Source organism: Epinephelus moara, chromosome 23 (genome assembly GCF_006386435.1).
Source record: "Epinephelus moara isolate mb chromosome 23, YSFRI_EMoa_1.0, whole genome shotgun sequence".
Classification (NCBI taxonomy): Eukaryota; Metazoa; Chordata; class Actinopteri; order Perciformes; family Serranidae; genus Epinephelus; species Epinephelus moara.
The window spans coordinates 28958179-28976357 of NC_065528.1; the positions used below are offsets into that span (position 1 = coordinate 28958179).

Here is an 18179-nt window from a genome sequence, read left to right on the forward strand (position 1 = left end):
GTGACTCCAAATCCAGACCTCCATGGGTTAATAAATTTGATTTCCATTGATAATTTTTGTGTGATTTTGTTGTCAGCACATTCAACTATGTAAAGAACACAGTATTTAATAAGAATTTTTCATTCATTCAGATCTGGGATGTGTTATTTTAGTGTTCCCTTTATTTTTTTGAGCAGTGTATATATATACATACATATATCCACAAGGAGGCACAGATCATTTTATTGGTCAACAGTAAATCTGGCGTTCTATTGGTTGGGGGATTTTGACAGGGTTGTTACACAAAAAAATCCAAGCGCAGGGCAGACATCTGACAGCAGAAATTCTGCGAGCGCACAGAAACAGTTTGAGCGCAAGGAGAAAAGCTGAAGCTCGAGCAGGAAATCTGTGCGAACAACATGGTATCTGAGTGCGAGCAACATGGTATCTGAGTGCGAGCACACAGTTTGAGCAGAAACAGAGTAGATTCAAGCGCAAGCAGAGGCTATTTGAGCGTGAAATCAATAAATTATGCTCTCAAACTGATAGACCACTCTCTTGAATAAAGATAGGGATAAAGTTCCATACAGTAGATGCAACCAAAACCACATTGCCAACATCAATAAGTTTACGGAGTAGACTCTGGACGTCCATTTTTTTACGAAAATTACGCAATCCCGCAAGACGGAGAGAGAATTACCACTTAGCTGTCAAACACCTTTCAATGGAAACACCTGCAAGCCGCAATTGTACTTTATCGAAATTGTCGAAATATCGCTTTAATTTTGCGTAAAACTGTTATGGAAACCCAGCTAGAGAAGTGTCTTACTGTATGAATCACTGTAAGTGCCACTGTCATTGAGTAATATAAGTTTCAAACATTGAAATAAAAGGTTTTTTTCATGTGCGCCTGAATATTTTCTTGAAATGCTGCAGATGATTAGAACTGGGAGGTACAGCTGGAAAACACAACAGGACCATCGTGTAAAGCCTCACAGCCCAAACTCAAAGCTGATACCAGTATCTCAGAGAAAAAACATTTGTCACATGTTTTTCTGAGGGTTGGTTTTTTTTTCAAGGCGCTTTTCTAAAAAAAGAGGGTGAATCATTGTTTTCCTTAAAACAACAAAGGAACCATTCGTTTGTCATTTCTGTACATGTTTAACAGTACGCAGGTCGGAAACGCCATTCAAAAGGCTACTTAAGGTAAGGAGTGTCATTGACTACAGAGACCCATAAGCCTTACCTCAAATTGTAGGCCGATTATTTTCGTTATGTTTGAAACCTGAAAATGTCAGTGACGCATGTCCCTTCGGCTCAGGCCGTAGTCTGCTTTTTGGCAAGGCAACAGGCTTTGTAAGGTCCTGTCTATTCAACAACGATTTCAACAGAAGATGGTAAACATTAGTCACGTTGTGGCTGATCATTTACACGAAAGCGCTGTTTATGGTGCCTGAAAACGCAACATTTTGAAAACTGGTTCCAGAGTGCAGATTTTTGGAAGCAACACCGTATCCGTTGTCATGTAAACTTACATTAAAAACAGAGACTTTTCGCACATGCTCATTATGGTTCCAGTCACTAGGCATGCGTGAGAAAGTCGACCATCACAGCAACAATGGCGGACTCCCGAGCTCTGAAAAATGCACCATGCCACACCACAAAAACTGCTCAGGAATGGCCAAAGAGTTCAAGGTGTCGACTTGGCCTCCAAATCTCCCATTGAGATTCCCATCTTGGGAAGTGCTGATACCCCACCTCACAACTGACAGGTCTCAAATGATCCAAAGCCAGCACCCTGGTGCCAGACACCACAGGACACCTTCCAGAGGTCATGTGTCCATGCCTTGACATGTCGGAACAAGTCCGATCCAGGGAGGCCTCACCTTGGATTAGGGGTACCTCTGAGGTACCAGCACGGCCCATGGATGCTCGATTGGATTTGGATCTGGGGAATTTGGAGGCCAGGACGATGCCTTGAGCTTTTTGTCACGTTCCTCGGGCCATTCCTGAGCAGTTTCTGCAGTGTGGCATGGTGCATTTTCCTGCTGGGGGGCCACTGCCATCGGGGAGTGCTGCTGCCATAAGGAGCGAAACTTGATCTGCAGAGGTGTTTGGGTGGCATCCTTGTGAATTTCTGCACCAAAAGTTCCTCAGGAGAAAATTGCATTGTAACAAGATGATCAATGTTTCTCACTTTACCTGAGAGTGGTTCTAATTTTTTGGCTGATCAGTGTAGTGACAGATTACAGGAGGCAAGTTTTCCACTTAATCTTCATCATTAATGCTTATTTTTCTTTTCTTCTTTTTGTCCTTTTGTTGTTTTCCCTAGTCATCATTATTAGTCAAGGAGAAGTAACCAGCACCGGTGGGAATGCAGAGCTGCTCTTTAGCTGTGTGTCTCACGTGGGAAACGTTTCACTAACATCTGTGGAAGTTCTTGATGTAAATGCTTTGGCTGTGTATTAACCTTGAAACCTGTCTGCTGTGCTTGCTAGGACTTACACCAGGCGCCATCTACTGGCCAGAGAGTGCACCATCAGGTATATCGCTTTTGGGTGTCTATGCAGGAAAGATTGGGTTATCAGTGTACAAGGTCTTGCTACATATTTAAAATCTCTAAATCTGACTTTCAACAATGACTAACATATGTGCAACAATATCAAGAACTTTCCCCCAGAATTTTACTCTTACAATGTCAAAGAAAAAAACAACTTTCACAATATATATTTATAGTCATGATATTTTTACAAGTGGTGGCGGCTCCATAAAGATGAAACTAAATCTCACTACACCCTTTTTAAAAGGAGAGATTCACCGACAAGAAAAGTTAAATACAACAAAAACATTTCTGCACCTGTGTATCTGTATTCTTGTTATCGACAGTTCAGCTGCTCAAAAAGCACAGGTTGATACATACATCTCTTGATGTACTTGGACACATCATCAGAGAAGTACCTGGGGTCATAGGGGATTTTGGGTCTTTCAACTTCAGACCCCCTCACCCAGGTGACCCAACCAGGAGTGATCAGTTCCCGGCCTGTGTCCAAGAAGCATTGTTCGTAAAAATCCACAGTCATCTTGAGGCCTTCTCTGCTGATGGCTTTCCTTTTGCGTGCTCCGGTGATGCCCAGGAGGCTGTAGGCCTTGCGTTATGACTTTCCCGCAAAGCCCGTCCTCCCCACTCCAATGGGCTTGCACCGTGCATGCCACCGCTGTCTGCGGCATCCTCCACTAGCTCTGCATACTACTCCTTCTTCCTCCTGCTAGCCTCCTCCATCCTCTCCTCCCAGGGCACTGTAAGCTAAAGCATGACCACCTGTTTGGGGGTTTCAGAGAACAGCACGATGTCTGATTGGAGGCGTGTCTCTGTGATGGTTACTGGGATCCTGAGTTGTTTCCCTAGAACCCTAATGTCCTCAAAGGAGACAATAATTAAGTCCCGACTTCCTTCAACAAGCTTGAATGGGATCGGCTGCAGACTGACTTGGCAGAGATGGCTGCCATTTTGTTTTTACATGGATTAGTGTATTGTGCTCTTACTGCCACTAGATGGCACAAAAAGTGTCCATGAATGAGGACAACAGGTCTGAGTTAAGTATAATGAAGTATAAGGTCAAATAAACCCAAAATGTGATGTCCTCATATGAAGACGCAGGGTCTCAGGAGGATAAGATAGATTCCGATCCACACTCCATACCAGTTAGTGGCGGTAATGCACCATAACGTTGTTTGCCAGCTGCCATAAAACGCCAAGAATAAGAAAGAAGAAGAAGACGACACTGAGGGAATGCTACAATACATTTTTACATTTTCTGTCTGGATTTTGTTGTTTTCAGGATGAGAGCAGGGGCGTCCCCAGGACCAGTTCAGCCAGTAGATTCTCTAATTTTGCAATTTCATCACCATCATCATCATCTCCTATTACTTCTCATGATCTTGAAGTAGGCTATTTATTGCAGAGTTCTGCTAATGTAAATTTTCTCTGTTTAGATGGAACACCCGACTTTCAGGAGGGCCACCAATGGTGGCCTCATAATGAAGGCCTCCCAGAAGGCCCAGGCCGTTGGCCTCTGGCAGACTACCGTGGGCCAAGCGCTTTAAAGGGCAAAGAAGCCCGAGGAGGTGGATGCTGAGGCGTGGGTTCGTGTCAACTCCGAGGGTGGCAACACCACCAACGCCACCCTTGTCTTAAGCCGGTGGAAGGTCCAGTTTGGCCGGTACCAGGGCAAGACCTTCCACTGGCTGCTGGAGAATGACGTGGGCTATGCTGTCAATCTGGTCGCCTCCCACCAGAAGGAGTGAGAGAGGACAGGGTCTCAGTCCCCACTGATGGCCAACAAGGTGGAGTCCTTCAGTCTGATTCATTCATACAATACAATTAAGAGTGTCCAGTTTTAAACTCCCTCTGAACTTTCAGGACGCCTTCACCCGCTACTCCTCGCGTACCCTGACTTTGTGGAGGCAGTCCACCATGCGTTCGAGGAGGCGCGGGTGAAGTCCCTCCAGCCTGGACAGGAGAGACAGGCCCTTGTTGGCTTCGGGGACTTCAAGTTCGAGACCCTGCAAGCCGTGTACGAGTCTGACCCCAAAAAGATCCTGTAAATTACTATGACATCAGGATTATAGTTTAGTCACTGCACTGACCGTCGATGACAAGAATCATGTGACAGATTGTCTGTCTGATTTTTTTTTCTTTTTTTTTTTTTTTTATATAGATTTGTCAACTACCTCCGGAGGAAGGCGCCAGCTGTTGGCACGCAGATGGAGAATGCCGTCCGTTATGTCTGGAACAGAGACAGACAGAGAGCAAGGGATGCTGCTGCTGCTTCAACTGCCGCTGCCGCTTTGTCCTCAGGCAGCGTTCTCTGTCTGCAGTGGACATGTAGGCCAAAATAACAAGGATGCTGGTCCCTAAGCCTGCACGTCCAGGCAAGTCCAGCCTGAATGACATGACATATATAATACAGAGTTAAACTTTATTGTATTTCTTGTGTTCATTGTATATGTTCTGTGTTTCTCTCTCATTGTGTGATTACAGCCTCCTCCTTTCACCCATTCAGTCCAGCTCCGCCATCAAAACCATCCGAGGAGCCTTCGGATGAAGAGATGGTCAGGGCGGTAGTTGACATCGAGGAGTGAGTAGAAAATAATGCAATTTTCATGTGACATATTGTAAGTAACTGAAAGGCTCTACGTCTTTGTTGACACTTCTTTTTTATTTTGTTTTATAAATGATTGTGTAATCAGAGAGGAGAGGAAACGACAGGTGGTTTGTGGTTTGAATGAAAAACTATCTGGTGTCTGCCAAATGCACGTCTGGAATCACTAACAGATCTGCTGACCAATCACCTGTCAAAACAATGCTAATGAGGTCATCTGTAGAGAAACATTTTCTTCATCATCCCTTCCCTAGTTGCCTGTGTAACCCCTCTATCTGCAGCCTGCATTACTCTCTCTTCAATTCTCATTTGTTGTCATCATCGTTTTCTCTCATCCTCATTTTCTCTCTCTAGAATCACTGTCTGTGCTCCTGGAGTTTTTAGATGCAGCTTGGCTCATTGTGTGTGTGTCACTCAATATTAACACAAAAATCTCATAATTTCATGTAACTGAAACATTTTATTTCTCTTTGCCTCAGATGTACCGGCCCCTCTCTCGCTCCCGCAGCATCCACCTCCTGCCCCCACCTCAGCAGGATCAAGGATGGGGGCTGGTGACTCTGCTGTGCTCGGTGAGCCCACGGATGAGGAGCTGCTGGAGGCCACCCTGGAACAAGAACTCCTCATAATGCCTCCAGCAGCTCTCACCACAGGTGAGCCAGCAGAGTCACCAGTTCCCCCACCATCACCTGCAGCTGCCACCGTGAGGCCGCCACCTCCAGCTGCCAGTCTGCAGCCACCTGCAGCTGCCACTGTTACACCGCCACCTGCAGCTGCCATCCTGTCACCACCTGCAGCTGCCACCTGCAGCTGCCATCCTTCCGCCACCTGCAGCTGCCTCCCTGCCGCCACCTGCAGCTGCCAGCCTGGAGGAAGGATTACGGGAGGAGTTGCCCGGGCCTGCCTCCCTCCCACCACCTGCTGACAGTGCTGAGGTAAAGCTGTCTGTCAAACATATCAGGCCTCAGATGTCACTGCTGTCCTAATTCATAAAGTGTCGTCCTCTGATATTAAAGGGCAACAAGAGGAACATAATCCTCTTGTTGTCAGCTGCTGCCTCAGTCCTGGAGAGCAGCTCTCACTGTGGAGCAGCAGAGGTGGATCGGTCGGGTGCTGTTTTCCAGGGACAGCAGGGGGAGGCCACAGCTCATCAGTGAGCTAAACGTCTGGTGGTCCCCCCCCCAACCCCGGCCGGTCAACAACCAGCCTCCCGCGTCCCCCGACCCCTTCTTTGCATGTCGGCTGTTCCTGTGGATGCCACACCGGATCTGGCATCTGCAGCTGACATGCCCCCAGCCTTTGTGCACCAGGTCCATGACAAAGGCTGGGCTGTACAGGAACATCCGGAGGGTCCTGGACATCGACGGCGGGTATCTCATGGCCACTGAGTACATGGAGTGCCGTCGATGTAAGAAGAAGGTCGGTGGGTGGTCACAGGGCATCATAAGGCAGCTGCCTCCCACCTAGAGCTGCCAGTTTCCAGCTGTACTTATGTACAAGTAAGAAATTATAATGCATTCAAAAACTTTATTTATTACTTTATAAATATAAAATAAATAAATAAATGTGTGTTTTATTTATGTCTATGGTGACAAAGCTGTATAATGTTTTGGTTTTTCCAGGCTGTCCAGCTGTGTAAATTCTACCTTCTAGAAGTGGCTCAACAGGAAGTGCAGACGTACTGAAGACCCCAAAGACTGCTGTCTACTGACTCAACACCTGGATACCACTTAAACAAGACCAGGAACCTTTTTGTTTCGAGTTCAAACTTGTGTTTAAGTGTCCATTTTGATAGGTAGAGAATTTTAGGGCACTGTTTTGAGCAAACTTTTGCAACAACTAAGCTGGATACAGATGGCATTTCTGATTTATCCTCTAAAATTTCACTTAGACTACACTTGACTAAGGTAAGGTGCTATGCTGGACATATTTTGTGTTTTTAAAGGACACTGCCACTGGAATAAGAGGTGCTTTTCTCTGTTATTACTCCTCATGAGCCTATAAAACCATGTACAAGTAAGACTCTTGAGCAGAGATTCAGAAGAACCTATAAATCACAGAGACGATGTATATATGGTTTCAACTTTTGTTCATACATAAATAAAATTAAATAGGCAGCCATGTCATGTAGTTTTTCATGAGGTCGTAGAAACCTTGTGTTTTAGATATTTAAATGAGAGCTGAGCGACGCAAATCAAAGTGTACTTATGCTCAAAAAGACACGAGTGAATAAAAGCCCTTTTGTCCTGTTTGAGGCGTCAACACCAGCAGATGTATTGCAGAGTCACAGAAACACCAACTTCAGAAAAACAAGGCACATGCTTTGAAAACAGTTATGTTGGAACCACAACATTTCACACTCACATGCCATCCAGCACAAACTGCAATGGAAAACCTCTCAGATATAAAAACACTCAAACCTGAGGGAATTATTAAAGCCGTACATTATTTTGTGGCATTTTAAAAAAGATGGGTAAACCTCCTGTTCTGCCTTTCAAAGACAGTGCTACAAATAATGTCCTGCTTGGAACCGCGATGTCCCATTTGTGCTTACAGATGGAAATATAATCTGTCATTTTAACTGAAAACTAAAACAAAATATTCAGCATTTTGCTCCCAAAGACTGCCTTAAAATACGGTTGATATGAGGAGTCACTGCATGCAAATGTCTCTCTGCAGGAACAAAGTGCCCACTGATGGCATACTAATGATGAACACTCAGGATCTCGAAGTGGTGAAGACGGTTCTACAATTAATGTACAGACACAATCCTACTGCTGTTAGTGCTATGTGTATTACTTTGCCTTTTTTTTTTTTATTGCTAACAATCCTGCATCACAATCTACAAGTTGTTTCCAAGAGGCCGGCGAAGCGTCTCGCTGGCTTATCAGGGAATATATTGTCTTCTCATTTACATATGCAAAGCTAAATTATTTATTAAAATGTGCAAATCAACATACATTGGTGTTTATATACATACATACAGACATATTTCTCCTGCAAATCCTTCAAGAGTAGGGACAGTTATGACAGGAGAAATGATTAAAGCAAACAAGTTTTACAGATAGAAATAAGAGTGACAAAAAGAAGCTGTTAATAAGTAATGAAACCCATCAGAAAGTAGGTGGAGAGGAACGTCTAACGTGAAGGACGACAACCTGGAAACTAAAATTAAAGTGTTCCCCTCAGTATTCCCATTTTCTCCTATAGTGTTTTGGAAAACTTGACACGTCCCCATACAGAACTCTGCCTGACGAAGGTTGTAATGACCGTAACGTAGCTGCCTTGTCCCATTAAATACTTTGCAAGTTTGGCAACAGTGTGCGGGAATCTTTTTTCTTTCTACGTCCCTGTACATGAAATGCGTTTTGTCCCTCCGGCTACTATAACTGAGAGATGACGTCAGACCAGCTGATACTGGCCATATCCAAGTCCTCACCATCCAGACCAGTGAAGCTAATGTTCACGAGAATCTCACTCAGGCTGACGTTCATTGTATCCAGGGCCAGGCCCTCTGTGACCAAGAGGTTAGCGGGTGCCTGAAGCAGCTCATTGGAGCAGCTGCCTCTGTGATACTCGATGGGAGAGTCTGTCAGTCCGGTCACTCTGGAGGGAGCGGACGTGAGCAGCTCTCTGGGGGAGTTAAACAGAGGCAACTCTTCAAAGGGAGTGCTGTTGAAGCTGAAGGTGGTGTAGTCATGCCGCCGCGTGACCGCGGGGCCGCCTGGTGTGCGAAAGGGGCTGAAGTCCAGTACGTTTTGGCTCTCTTTGCCCACAGGGGTCACTTTCCACGGCTCGGGTAAGACCTGAGAGGGAGGCTTACTAGGCGTGGAGGAGGTCAGGTGGCTGCTACTTTTTATGGGAGTCTTGAAGGAGTAGTCCCGATCGGGGCTTTGCTGCCCCTGCTGGGGCTCGTCCGGCTCGGTGTCTCGCGAGTCTTGGAAAGTTGAGGTGTCAGAGGCTACGCCAGAGTCAAAGAAAGTATTGTCAAGGCACAGGAGGATGGGCTCCTCGTGCTGAGAGGGAACCAGGCGCTGTTTGCGTCGGGAGCTGCTGGCTTGTCTCTTTGGGGGGGCTTTGGGAGTCTCGAATTTAATGGGGACCCATACCGGCTCCTCCTTCACCTCCACCTTGAGGTCTTTATTCTTCTGAGGATACATTACCACAGCTGGGGCGTCTCTTTGCGTCACCTGTCGGACATACAATACATTTTACGATTCTACCAGTAACAACAATCATTTACCTTCCTTGTCATATGGCTCGGAGATTAAGAAGCTCCCAGAAGCCAATGTTTCACTTATTTGTGGACACTTTCAGTCACTGTTCTTCTTTGAGTTAGCCGCTAACCGCTGCCAGCTGCTTCTTAAATCTCCCAGTGGTGGCTGGACTAGCGCTCATTTAATAATCTTGTTGTGCCCTTTTCTCCTGTCTGGAAAATTACAGCCACCTTCTGATTATCTTTCTCCTGTCTGGAAAATTACAGCCACCTTCTGATTATCTTTGTGAAGCGACTGCCAATATTTGCATCATGGTAGTGGATGGAAAAGCACAAAAATTTGCATTTTCTTTAGGCGATTGTCTGAAACTTGGACATTTGCGCTACAATTGGATGGAAACCCAACTCGCATATAGAGTAAGACTACAACTCCTCAAGACCAAAGTTCCTGTGTCTAATTTGCCATCTGCTGATTAAGGTGAAGGGGGTTAGCATCAAAGTTAGCAAGTGAAGTTAGCCTCCCATTGGAACATTAAGAATTGATAGTGTTAAGTTTCAAGTTAAGATTTGCCTTTGCAATAAAACAGCCGTGTTTTATGTCATTGAGTCTTTTTGTGCTGTTTTTTTTAAGTATTGGTTCAGGAACCATTTAGGCAGCGGCACAGTTTTAAAAGTATTGTTTTGGCACCCGGTATTGGGGAAAAAAAATCAAATGATACCGAACCCTTTTGACACAACCCAACACAAAATGTTGGCATGGAAAACTCTAGCCAGACTTAACCAATATTTCTCCTGCAAAGCTGATCCCATATGACTTTTGATACTGAAAAACCTAAAATGCATTTTTAAGATGTTATATTTAGCTTCTCAAATGTTTACCTTAGGAGCTATCCGCACTCTCTTGGCTCCTTGCGAAGTGTTCTGTTTCTGCTGCGAGCTGGACGGGGGAAACGGGGCCGACGAGGATGGCAGGTAGACAGCGGAGGCCACTGGGAGCTGGATGGGAACCAAGTAGGAATCGGTTTGAGGGAGAAGAGGCTTCATCCTTCTTTCTGAATGAAGAAGAGACAACAACTGTCAATGTCAAATGTCAATTTTGCTGACTTCCAGCTGCTTTTATTAGTCCCTTCAACCCATTTCGTGCCCCCATCTGTTAACTCACCAGAGCTAGTTGGCGTCTTTCTTGCATCAGGAACGATCCTCCTTTGATTCTGTGAAAAATAAAATAACATAACATCACTTTATACAGTTAAAGCACACTGCCTGAGTGATCTTACTGTGCTCTCTGTCCTGACTACACTCAGTGACAACTTGCGTTCTCTCCCTAGTTTTAGGGTCTGGCAAGCTACAACAGACAAAAGTCAAAGTTAGACTGTCCCTACACATTACTGTTAGACAAAGCCTCAGCGTCCCTGCTGCTCACATCTTCTCCTCCTGCAACAGAAAGATTTCCCTACACCTTAGCCCTCCATCTGCAGCTGCACTCTTTGGGTCAAAGGCTCTGGTGACAGTGAAAGTGGACATCTGATTTCCTGTCCCTTTTCTACTCTCTCCTGCCTGACTGCAGAGATGAAGACTGTTCCTAGAGAAGTGAAAAAGATAAAGCCATCTTACTTAGTTGGGTAATAAAAGCATTGGCACGGGAACAGGAGCGGTCATTGGGTCACAACCAGGCTGTGGAGAAAGATGTGGAATGAGAGTGAGGAAAATCATAAAGATTGGACAACAAAGATCCAAAACAATCCCCTGACACCACGGACGACAATGATGATATCAAATATACAAAATTATGAACAACTTAACAAAAAAAATCAAGTCAGTTTTAGGGAATCCTTCGATATAAAAAGGTGGAAGAAGGTGAAAAGGGGGACAGAAATAAGAAGCTGTGCTCACCTTGTACGCCTGATCAAGAGTGAGGCATCGGTTGGCCTCAGGCCGGATTGTCCAGAAAGAAATGTTCCCATCTGGTGACGTCTCACGAATGAACATGTCGTGTAGAGAGAGGTTATGGCGGATGGAATTCTGCGATTATAATGAGCAAACAAATCTTTAATGTTTCAGTAAGAGACACTCAAACACTTCCATCTGCTCTATTATATGCACCTACAAATGCTATATTTGGTTTTGAGTTGTAAAGTACCTTCCATCCTGGTTTGGCCACCTCTCTGAAGTAAGGGAAGTGGTCCTCGATCCACATGTAAATCTCTTTCAGGGTCACCCTCCCGGTCTTTCGGCTGTTGATTGCAAACTGGATCATGGCCTTGTAGGAGTATGGTGGCCTCTCTGGCATGGGCTGCTGGACAGCATCTGCATCAAACTGTGGGTTTGGCACCTGTGAATGAAACAAAGAAAAAGAAATGGAGGCCTGATCACATGAGACACGTAATAAACTGTAGACAGATCATTTTAGATTAACGTGATCACTTTAAACAGAGCCTGGACAATACAGAGATTTCTACAAAATCTTAATGCATGGAAACGTCTTTAATCTGACTGATGATGAAATAATCAAACATACTGTCACTCGACTAACACTCTACTTCAGTAATTTACAACCAAACTTTTTCACATAAGATCTTAAAGCTTTCTTATTTGAGCTACTACTTTATCAACTGTTATGGAAGGTGTGGAGACGTCTACGTCTGCAGTTACACTGTGACAAGATCTGACATTTAATCAACAGGGCTGACTAGTTGTGACTTAGTTTTCACTAGTGGAAAAGACATTTTGATACGACAAAATGTTAATTTATGATATCTGTAAAACAATTTTGACATGTTTCAAATATAATTTCACATGTAGAAAACACATTTTGTCTAGCAAAAAACTGATTCATAGATATCTTTAATAATAGATATCAATATTTCCTTTCTCACTAGTAAGAATAACAATATCTACAGTTTAATTTCTACATGTTGAAAAAGGATTCTGACCAGTGGAAATGTGTAATTATAACTAGTCAAAATTACATTATGGATATGTTAGCTTGGAAGAAGGAGCAGCTGACCTGAAGAGTCTGTAACTGTGAGGGTGTTTGGTTCTCCTTGTTGGTCGTCTTCTTGGCAGGATCTGGTTTGATGGTGCACATGTTCATTTGGCCCAGCCACTGAATATTGGTGAGGCTGTCATCTAAAGGGCCACACTCCAGTTCCTTATTCACTGATAGAGAAAAGCAGTTTAAGTTAGCTTACCAAGTCAGTGCTATTAAAGAGGTGGAAAATACACTTTAAAACTCCACAAATATACTTGAAAAATCAGATTTCCGTACATGCTTTAATTCCAGTGAGAGGTTTAGCATCTGGGGAGCTGAACATAGCTTCTGCTTCCACTGGTTGTCCAGCTGTGGAGGCGTCATCCCCGTCAGCAGCAGCCTGACATGAACATCCACCATCCAGGCCGCCATTCCCACTCAGAAGGATGAACTCGTTTGGCCCCTGGACACCACACTCTTTGCCTTTGGCCGTGAGGGCCCCGCTGACACCTTGAAGATCTGCTGTTTTGGGGATGACGACCACCTGTGTGTCAGACTTGGAGGGGTGATCCATAATGCAGATGCCATCAGGGAAGCTCTGACTGGCAGCTGATTTTGGAGGTTCTTTGAAGGTTGAAGCATCACCTTGGCTCTGCGGCTCGGCTGCTGGAGGATCATTTTGCTGGAAAGGCAACTTTCTTCTTCTGAGGATCAGGGGTCTCCTCGGGCTCCGTCCCATGGTCATCAAATCACTCAAAGTGCTCCCTGGTGTTCACTGGTACTCTGTACAAAAATACAAAGGTATTGATCCATTAAAAACAAAGACTGTTTGAAAGCTTCCTGACACTGGGGGGGAGAAATATTCAGCTTTTAGCACAGACATACAGATTTAAGTTCACCTGGCAGAAGTATGAGCTACCAATGCTAATTTGGTAGCTAGCTAGTCAACAGTTTAAACGGTTACTCTGTGCGTTAATCGATTGAGATCGACACGAAGTAATCGATTAATATCAAACACCAGTCAGAACATAATGTACACCGGTGGGACAAGTTAACAATAAACCTACAGATGAAATCCAGCTCCACTTTGTCCTTGAATCCGGGTTTTACCTGTGTAATTGCTCCGTTTAGCAACCTACCGGATCAGTTGTTTCCGGGCGACTTCTAACGTTACACCTTCTAGAAAAAGTCGTTAACATGTTAGCAGTTGTGACGTACTGTATGTAACGTTTACCGATGATTCCCTGGCAAACTGCCAACGTCTATATGAATATCTGACTACTCAAATATAATTCAAACTACATTTATCTCGCAAGTGTACTCTTCTTCAATGTTTTGTTTACTTCCTGGATTTTTCCCACATGGAAATTCTGACCAATCAAGAGCAGCTTTCTCACACAAGGCATTTGATCTTTTCCACCATTTTGCCATCCAATCAGATGGCTCAACTGGGTTAACAGCAAAATTAAATCCGCCATCTTGGATTCTCGCGGTCAGTTGAACTTCGGACTGACAACGTCAAGTGTGTGAGTATATTATTAATTAATCTTTATTAAATATGAGCTGTAAACACTGTAAATACTCACATATCTGTCTGACATTAATCAGACTGAGCTAACGGAGGTGTTTTTCCATCGTCTTATAGAGGGAATCGCCTTGTTGTTTACAAATACTTCCGGGTAGAAAACCAGCAGAGTTTAGCTATACCATTACATACATACATACATATATATATATATATATATATANATTGGAAATGACACAGGCGTCTCCCAGAAGATAATAAGACGATGTACAAGAGGCATCATTGTGTAAAAAAATATTTCTCAGATTTTATTTACATTTGAACAAAAAGTGGCATGTCCAAAATTATTCATACCCTTCTCAATAATCAGTAGAAAAGCCTTTATTGGCTATTACAGCAACAAAACGCTTCCTATAATTGCTGACCAGCTTTTTGCATGTCTCCACTGGTATTTTTGCCCATTCATCTTTAGCGATGAACTCTTTCAGGTTGGAGGGTCTCCTTGCCATCACCCTGATCTTTAGCTCCCTCCACAGATTCTCAATTGGATTCAAGTCAGGACTCTGGCTGGGCCACTGCAAAACCTTAATGTTTTTGTCCGCTAACCATTTCTTCACCACTTTTGCTGTGTGTTTTGGGTTGTTGTCATGCTGAAATGTCCACTGGTGCCCAAGGCCAAGTATCTCTGCAGACTGCCTGATGTTGTTGTTGAGAATCTTGATGTATTGCTCTTTTTTCATGGTGCCGTTTACTGTGATTAGGTTCCCTGGTCCATTGGCTGAAAAACACCCCCAAAGCATTAGGTTCCCACCACCATGTTTGACAGTGGAGATGGTGTTCTTAGGGTCGAAGGCTTCTCCTTTTTTACGCCAAATGAAGGATACATCATTGTGGCCAAATGATTCAATTTTTGTTTCATCTGACCATAAAACAGAAGACCAGAAGTCTTCTTCTTTGTCCAGATGAGCATTTGCAAAGGCCAAGCGGGCTTTTGTGGGCCTTATCTGGAGAAGTGGCGTCCTCCTTGGTCTTCCTCCGTGGAACCCAGCAGTGTGCAGTGTCCGTTGGACTGTCTGCCTTGAGACGTTGTCACCAGCAGAGCCCAGATTCACCAGGATGGCCTTGGTGGTGATCCTTGGATTCTTTTTCACCTCTCTCACTATCCTCCTGGCCAGCACAGGTGTCACTTTTGGCTTCCGACCACGTCCTCTGAGATTTTCCACAGTGCGGAACGTCTTATATTTTTTAATAATACTTTGCACTGTAGCCACTGGAACTTGAAAACATTTAGATATGGCCTTGTAGCCTTTCCTGACTTGTGAGCAGCCATAATGCGCAGCCGCAGGTCCTCAGTGAGCTCCTTTGTCTTAGCCATGACTGTCCACAAACCAACTGCAGAGAGCTGCTGTGTTTCACCTGTTGAGTTGATTAAAACAGCTGTTCCCAATGAATCAGGGTAATTAGGATGCTTTATAACAGCTTGGACTATTTGGAATGGTATAGAACTTTGGATTTTCCCATAGACTGTGACAGTTTGCAAAGGGTATGAATAATTTTGGACATGCCACTTTTTGTTAAAATGTAAATAAAAGCTGAGAAATAGTTTTTTACACAATGATGACTCTTGTACATCGTCTTATTATCTTCTGGGAGACGCCTGTGTCATTTCCAATCAAGAAAAAACTTGCTGGTTGAATAAAAGTGACTTTAAGTCAAAATTTGCCAGGGGTATGAATAATTTCAGGCTTGACTGTATATATATATATATATATATATATCACATTTTTCACGTCACTATATCACTGTTTAGACTAATCTGATGTTTGTAAAGTCTATAAACACAATGATTGAACAAATATTACTATTTCTGTGTGCACGTTTTGTAATTAATAACATGGTTATCATAGATTAGCTGGGCTAACCGTTAGACATTGTGATTTCCCAAAACTGAATAAATACCACACATAGCAACACAAAACTGCTTTGCTAGCTCAATCATGTTGTAACTAAGATATCCGCTGGAAAAGATATTTTTTTCACGGACCGTTTAATGAGTTATTACCTATTACAGACACTGCTAACGGCTAACAGGGCTAACAGCTAACGGTTAGCCCAGCTAAACGTGCACACAGAAATAGTAATGTTTGTTCAATCATTGTGTTTATAGACTTTACAAACATCAGATTAGTCTAAACGGTGATATAGTGACGTGAAAAATGTGACATACATATATATATATATATATATATGATGTGTGTGTCTATATATACATATATATATATATGTATATATATATAATATGTATATATATATGTATATATGTATGTATGTAGCTAAACTCTGCTGGTTTTCTACCCGGAAGTATTTGTAAACAACAAGGCGATTCCCTCTATAGCCCTTTGTGTTAACTATATGATGTTGATGTTAATGACAGTATAATGACCAGAGTTTAATCACTCTAATAATGTCAGATTTTTATTTCATAGTATTTAATCAATGATGTATACTATTTATCAATTGATTCATGTGACCCTGACATCGCTCATGCTGTTTAAAGCTTTTTACCCTGTAAGTTAGCCGGTGCCTGTTTTACATAACGTTAGCCTTATATGATAAGAGTGTTTTAATGATTCACCTTCCTGCCTGGTACAGTCGTCTCCACTGTACATCCAATGGTAAACTCTCTAGCATTGTGACAATGACAAGTAAAATAGTTGACAAGCCACAGAAGCCCTCGACCCGAGTCTTTACAGGAAGGACGAGGGAGAAAGCAAGGAGTATCTTAGCAGATAGCACCCATCCTCTCTTCAGCCAGTTTGAGCTCTTGAGCCCCAGGAGGCGCTATAGAGTCCCTCTGGCAACTAAAAATGTATTTAAGGGACTTTCATCTCAAGTGCCATCAGTGCCCTAAACTCAGTAACGTGACTCATGAGTTTTAAACCACAGTCTGCATTTTACAATGGTGTCGCTTGTGTCTGGTAAACTGAAGACAAATGTCCCCCTCTAGTGGACAATAAAGATATATTCTGTCCTGTCCTGTTAAGGGTTTACAGATGTGTTTTTTAAATCAACAAAGGTGTCAGTGTAGCTTGATGATTACACCAGTTACATCCTCTAATGTTCCCTGGAGATTTGATCTAGAAAAGTTGGGGGATATTTATTGTGGCCTGGTTGCCTGTTCTCATGTCAGTGAGGCGAGGCTGTTTAATTCAGAGGTAAAACAACACAACGACACAATTGAAAGGGACAAAATGAAAAATAAAAGAGGAAAAGAATGAGCAGTAATAAACTGTAATGATAAAACAATACTAATAAGCTTTGAAAATATTTAGTTAAAAGCACACGAGAACAATAAGGTTTTCAGTCTGGATTTTAAAAGGTCAGTGTTCAGGACGTCTCTAAAACCATCAGGCAGTTGATTCCATTACTGTGCTCCATAATGACTGAGAAGTATTTAAGTAATAAGTCATTGTAATTCTTGGGACTCTCCAGTTTAATGAACCTGTGGATCCTGATTCTCACGTCTCGACATGTTTTATGTTTGTCCACTTTCAGTTTTACACCTCAAACCACAGAGCTGAGTCCGCTCTCTAAAACTAAACACAAACAACGTCATACATTTCATATGATTAAATTTGTGGTTAAAGGGTTGCTAATAAAGAAAGTACCCATAAAAACTGACTCAGTATCTTTGGAAACTTTGGACACCACACAGTCACTGGTGTTTTATCTTTTTATTGGGGCCTGTGACTCCCTTTGAATCCCCTCTGAAGCTGTGCTCTGTAAGTGTTTCTAACACACACACACAGTGCAGGTACACACAGGGCAGAGAGGAGGCAAGTGTCTGAGGTCATTCCTGTCATTAAGTATTTTTAGATGTGCTGTTGAGAGCCATTTGACGACAGAGACAATGAAAATGTTCCACTACAAGGAACTAAAACCTTCAAAACACAGACCGTGGATTTGTGTGAAAGTGAAACTGAAAGTCCAGAGAGTCCCTGCAGAAAAAGAACCTGCAGGATACAAAGGAGATCCTTGTTTTGTTTTTTTCTTTCTTTCTTCCTTTTTGTTAAACAATGCTTCTCTGTAAACGCACACAGGAATACAAACAACACCTACACATATTACTAGGGATGCACCGAATATTCATTAACCGAATATATTCGGCCGAATATTGCAAAAAAACACACATTCGGTATTCGGTGGAATAAGTTAAAAGCAAGGCCGAATAATAGCGGCGTGTTTTGATAACGCAATCAAACAGCGTGCCGTGACGGGCGGAATAAAATGTCGGCAGTGTGGCGATCCGCCCGTCACGGCACTCGC

The 18179-nt window shown here is 43.3% G+C and overlaps 1 protein-coding gene, 1 long non-coding RNA gene and 1 pseudogene across 5 annotated transcripts in view; 2 read left to right on the top strand and 1 right to left on the bottom strand.

The window, feature by feature from the left end:
• Positions 1 to 4905, top strand: part of LOC126384896 (mucin-5AC-like) — a 32594-nt gene extending 27689 nt beyond the window's left edge. Inside the window, exons 7-10 of one of the 4 annotated variants that reach the window (XR_007569363.1) lie at positions 2478 to 2522; positions 3973 to 4323; positions 4400 to 4553; positions 4698 to 4905. Coding sequence is in view for 1 of the 4 variants with exons in the window: in XM_050036280.1 (XP_049892237.1) it covers positions 2478 to 2522; positions 3973 to 4115 (188 nt within the window). In the remaining 3 variants the exon portion in view is untranslated. Of the gene's footprint in view, positions 1 to 2477; positions 2523 to 3972; positions 4664 to 4697 lie in introns of those variants that run through there. The other 3 variants (XR_007569362.1, XR_007569364.1, XM_050036280.1) reach the window with 3 other exon arrangements.
• A 112-nt stretch (positions 4906 to 5017) lies between these two features.
• LOC126384936 (uncharacterized) lies at positions 5018 to 7273 on the top strand. The gene is made up of 3 exons (XR_007569365.1): positions 5018 to 5117; positions 5621 to 6640; positions 6764 to 7273. It is a non-coding gene; the product is annotated as an uncharacterized LOC126384936 (long non-coding RNA).
• Positions 7270 to 13615, bottom strand: LOC126384933 (forkhead box protein M1-like; annotated as a pseudogene).
• Positions 13616 to 18179: the final 4564 nt, after the last annotated feature.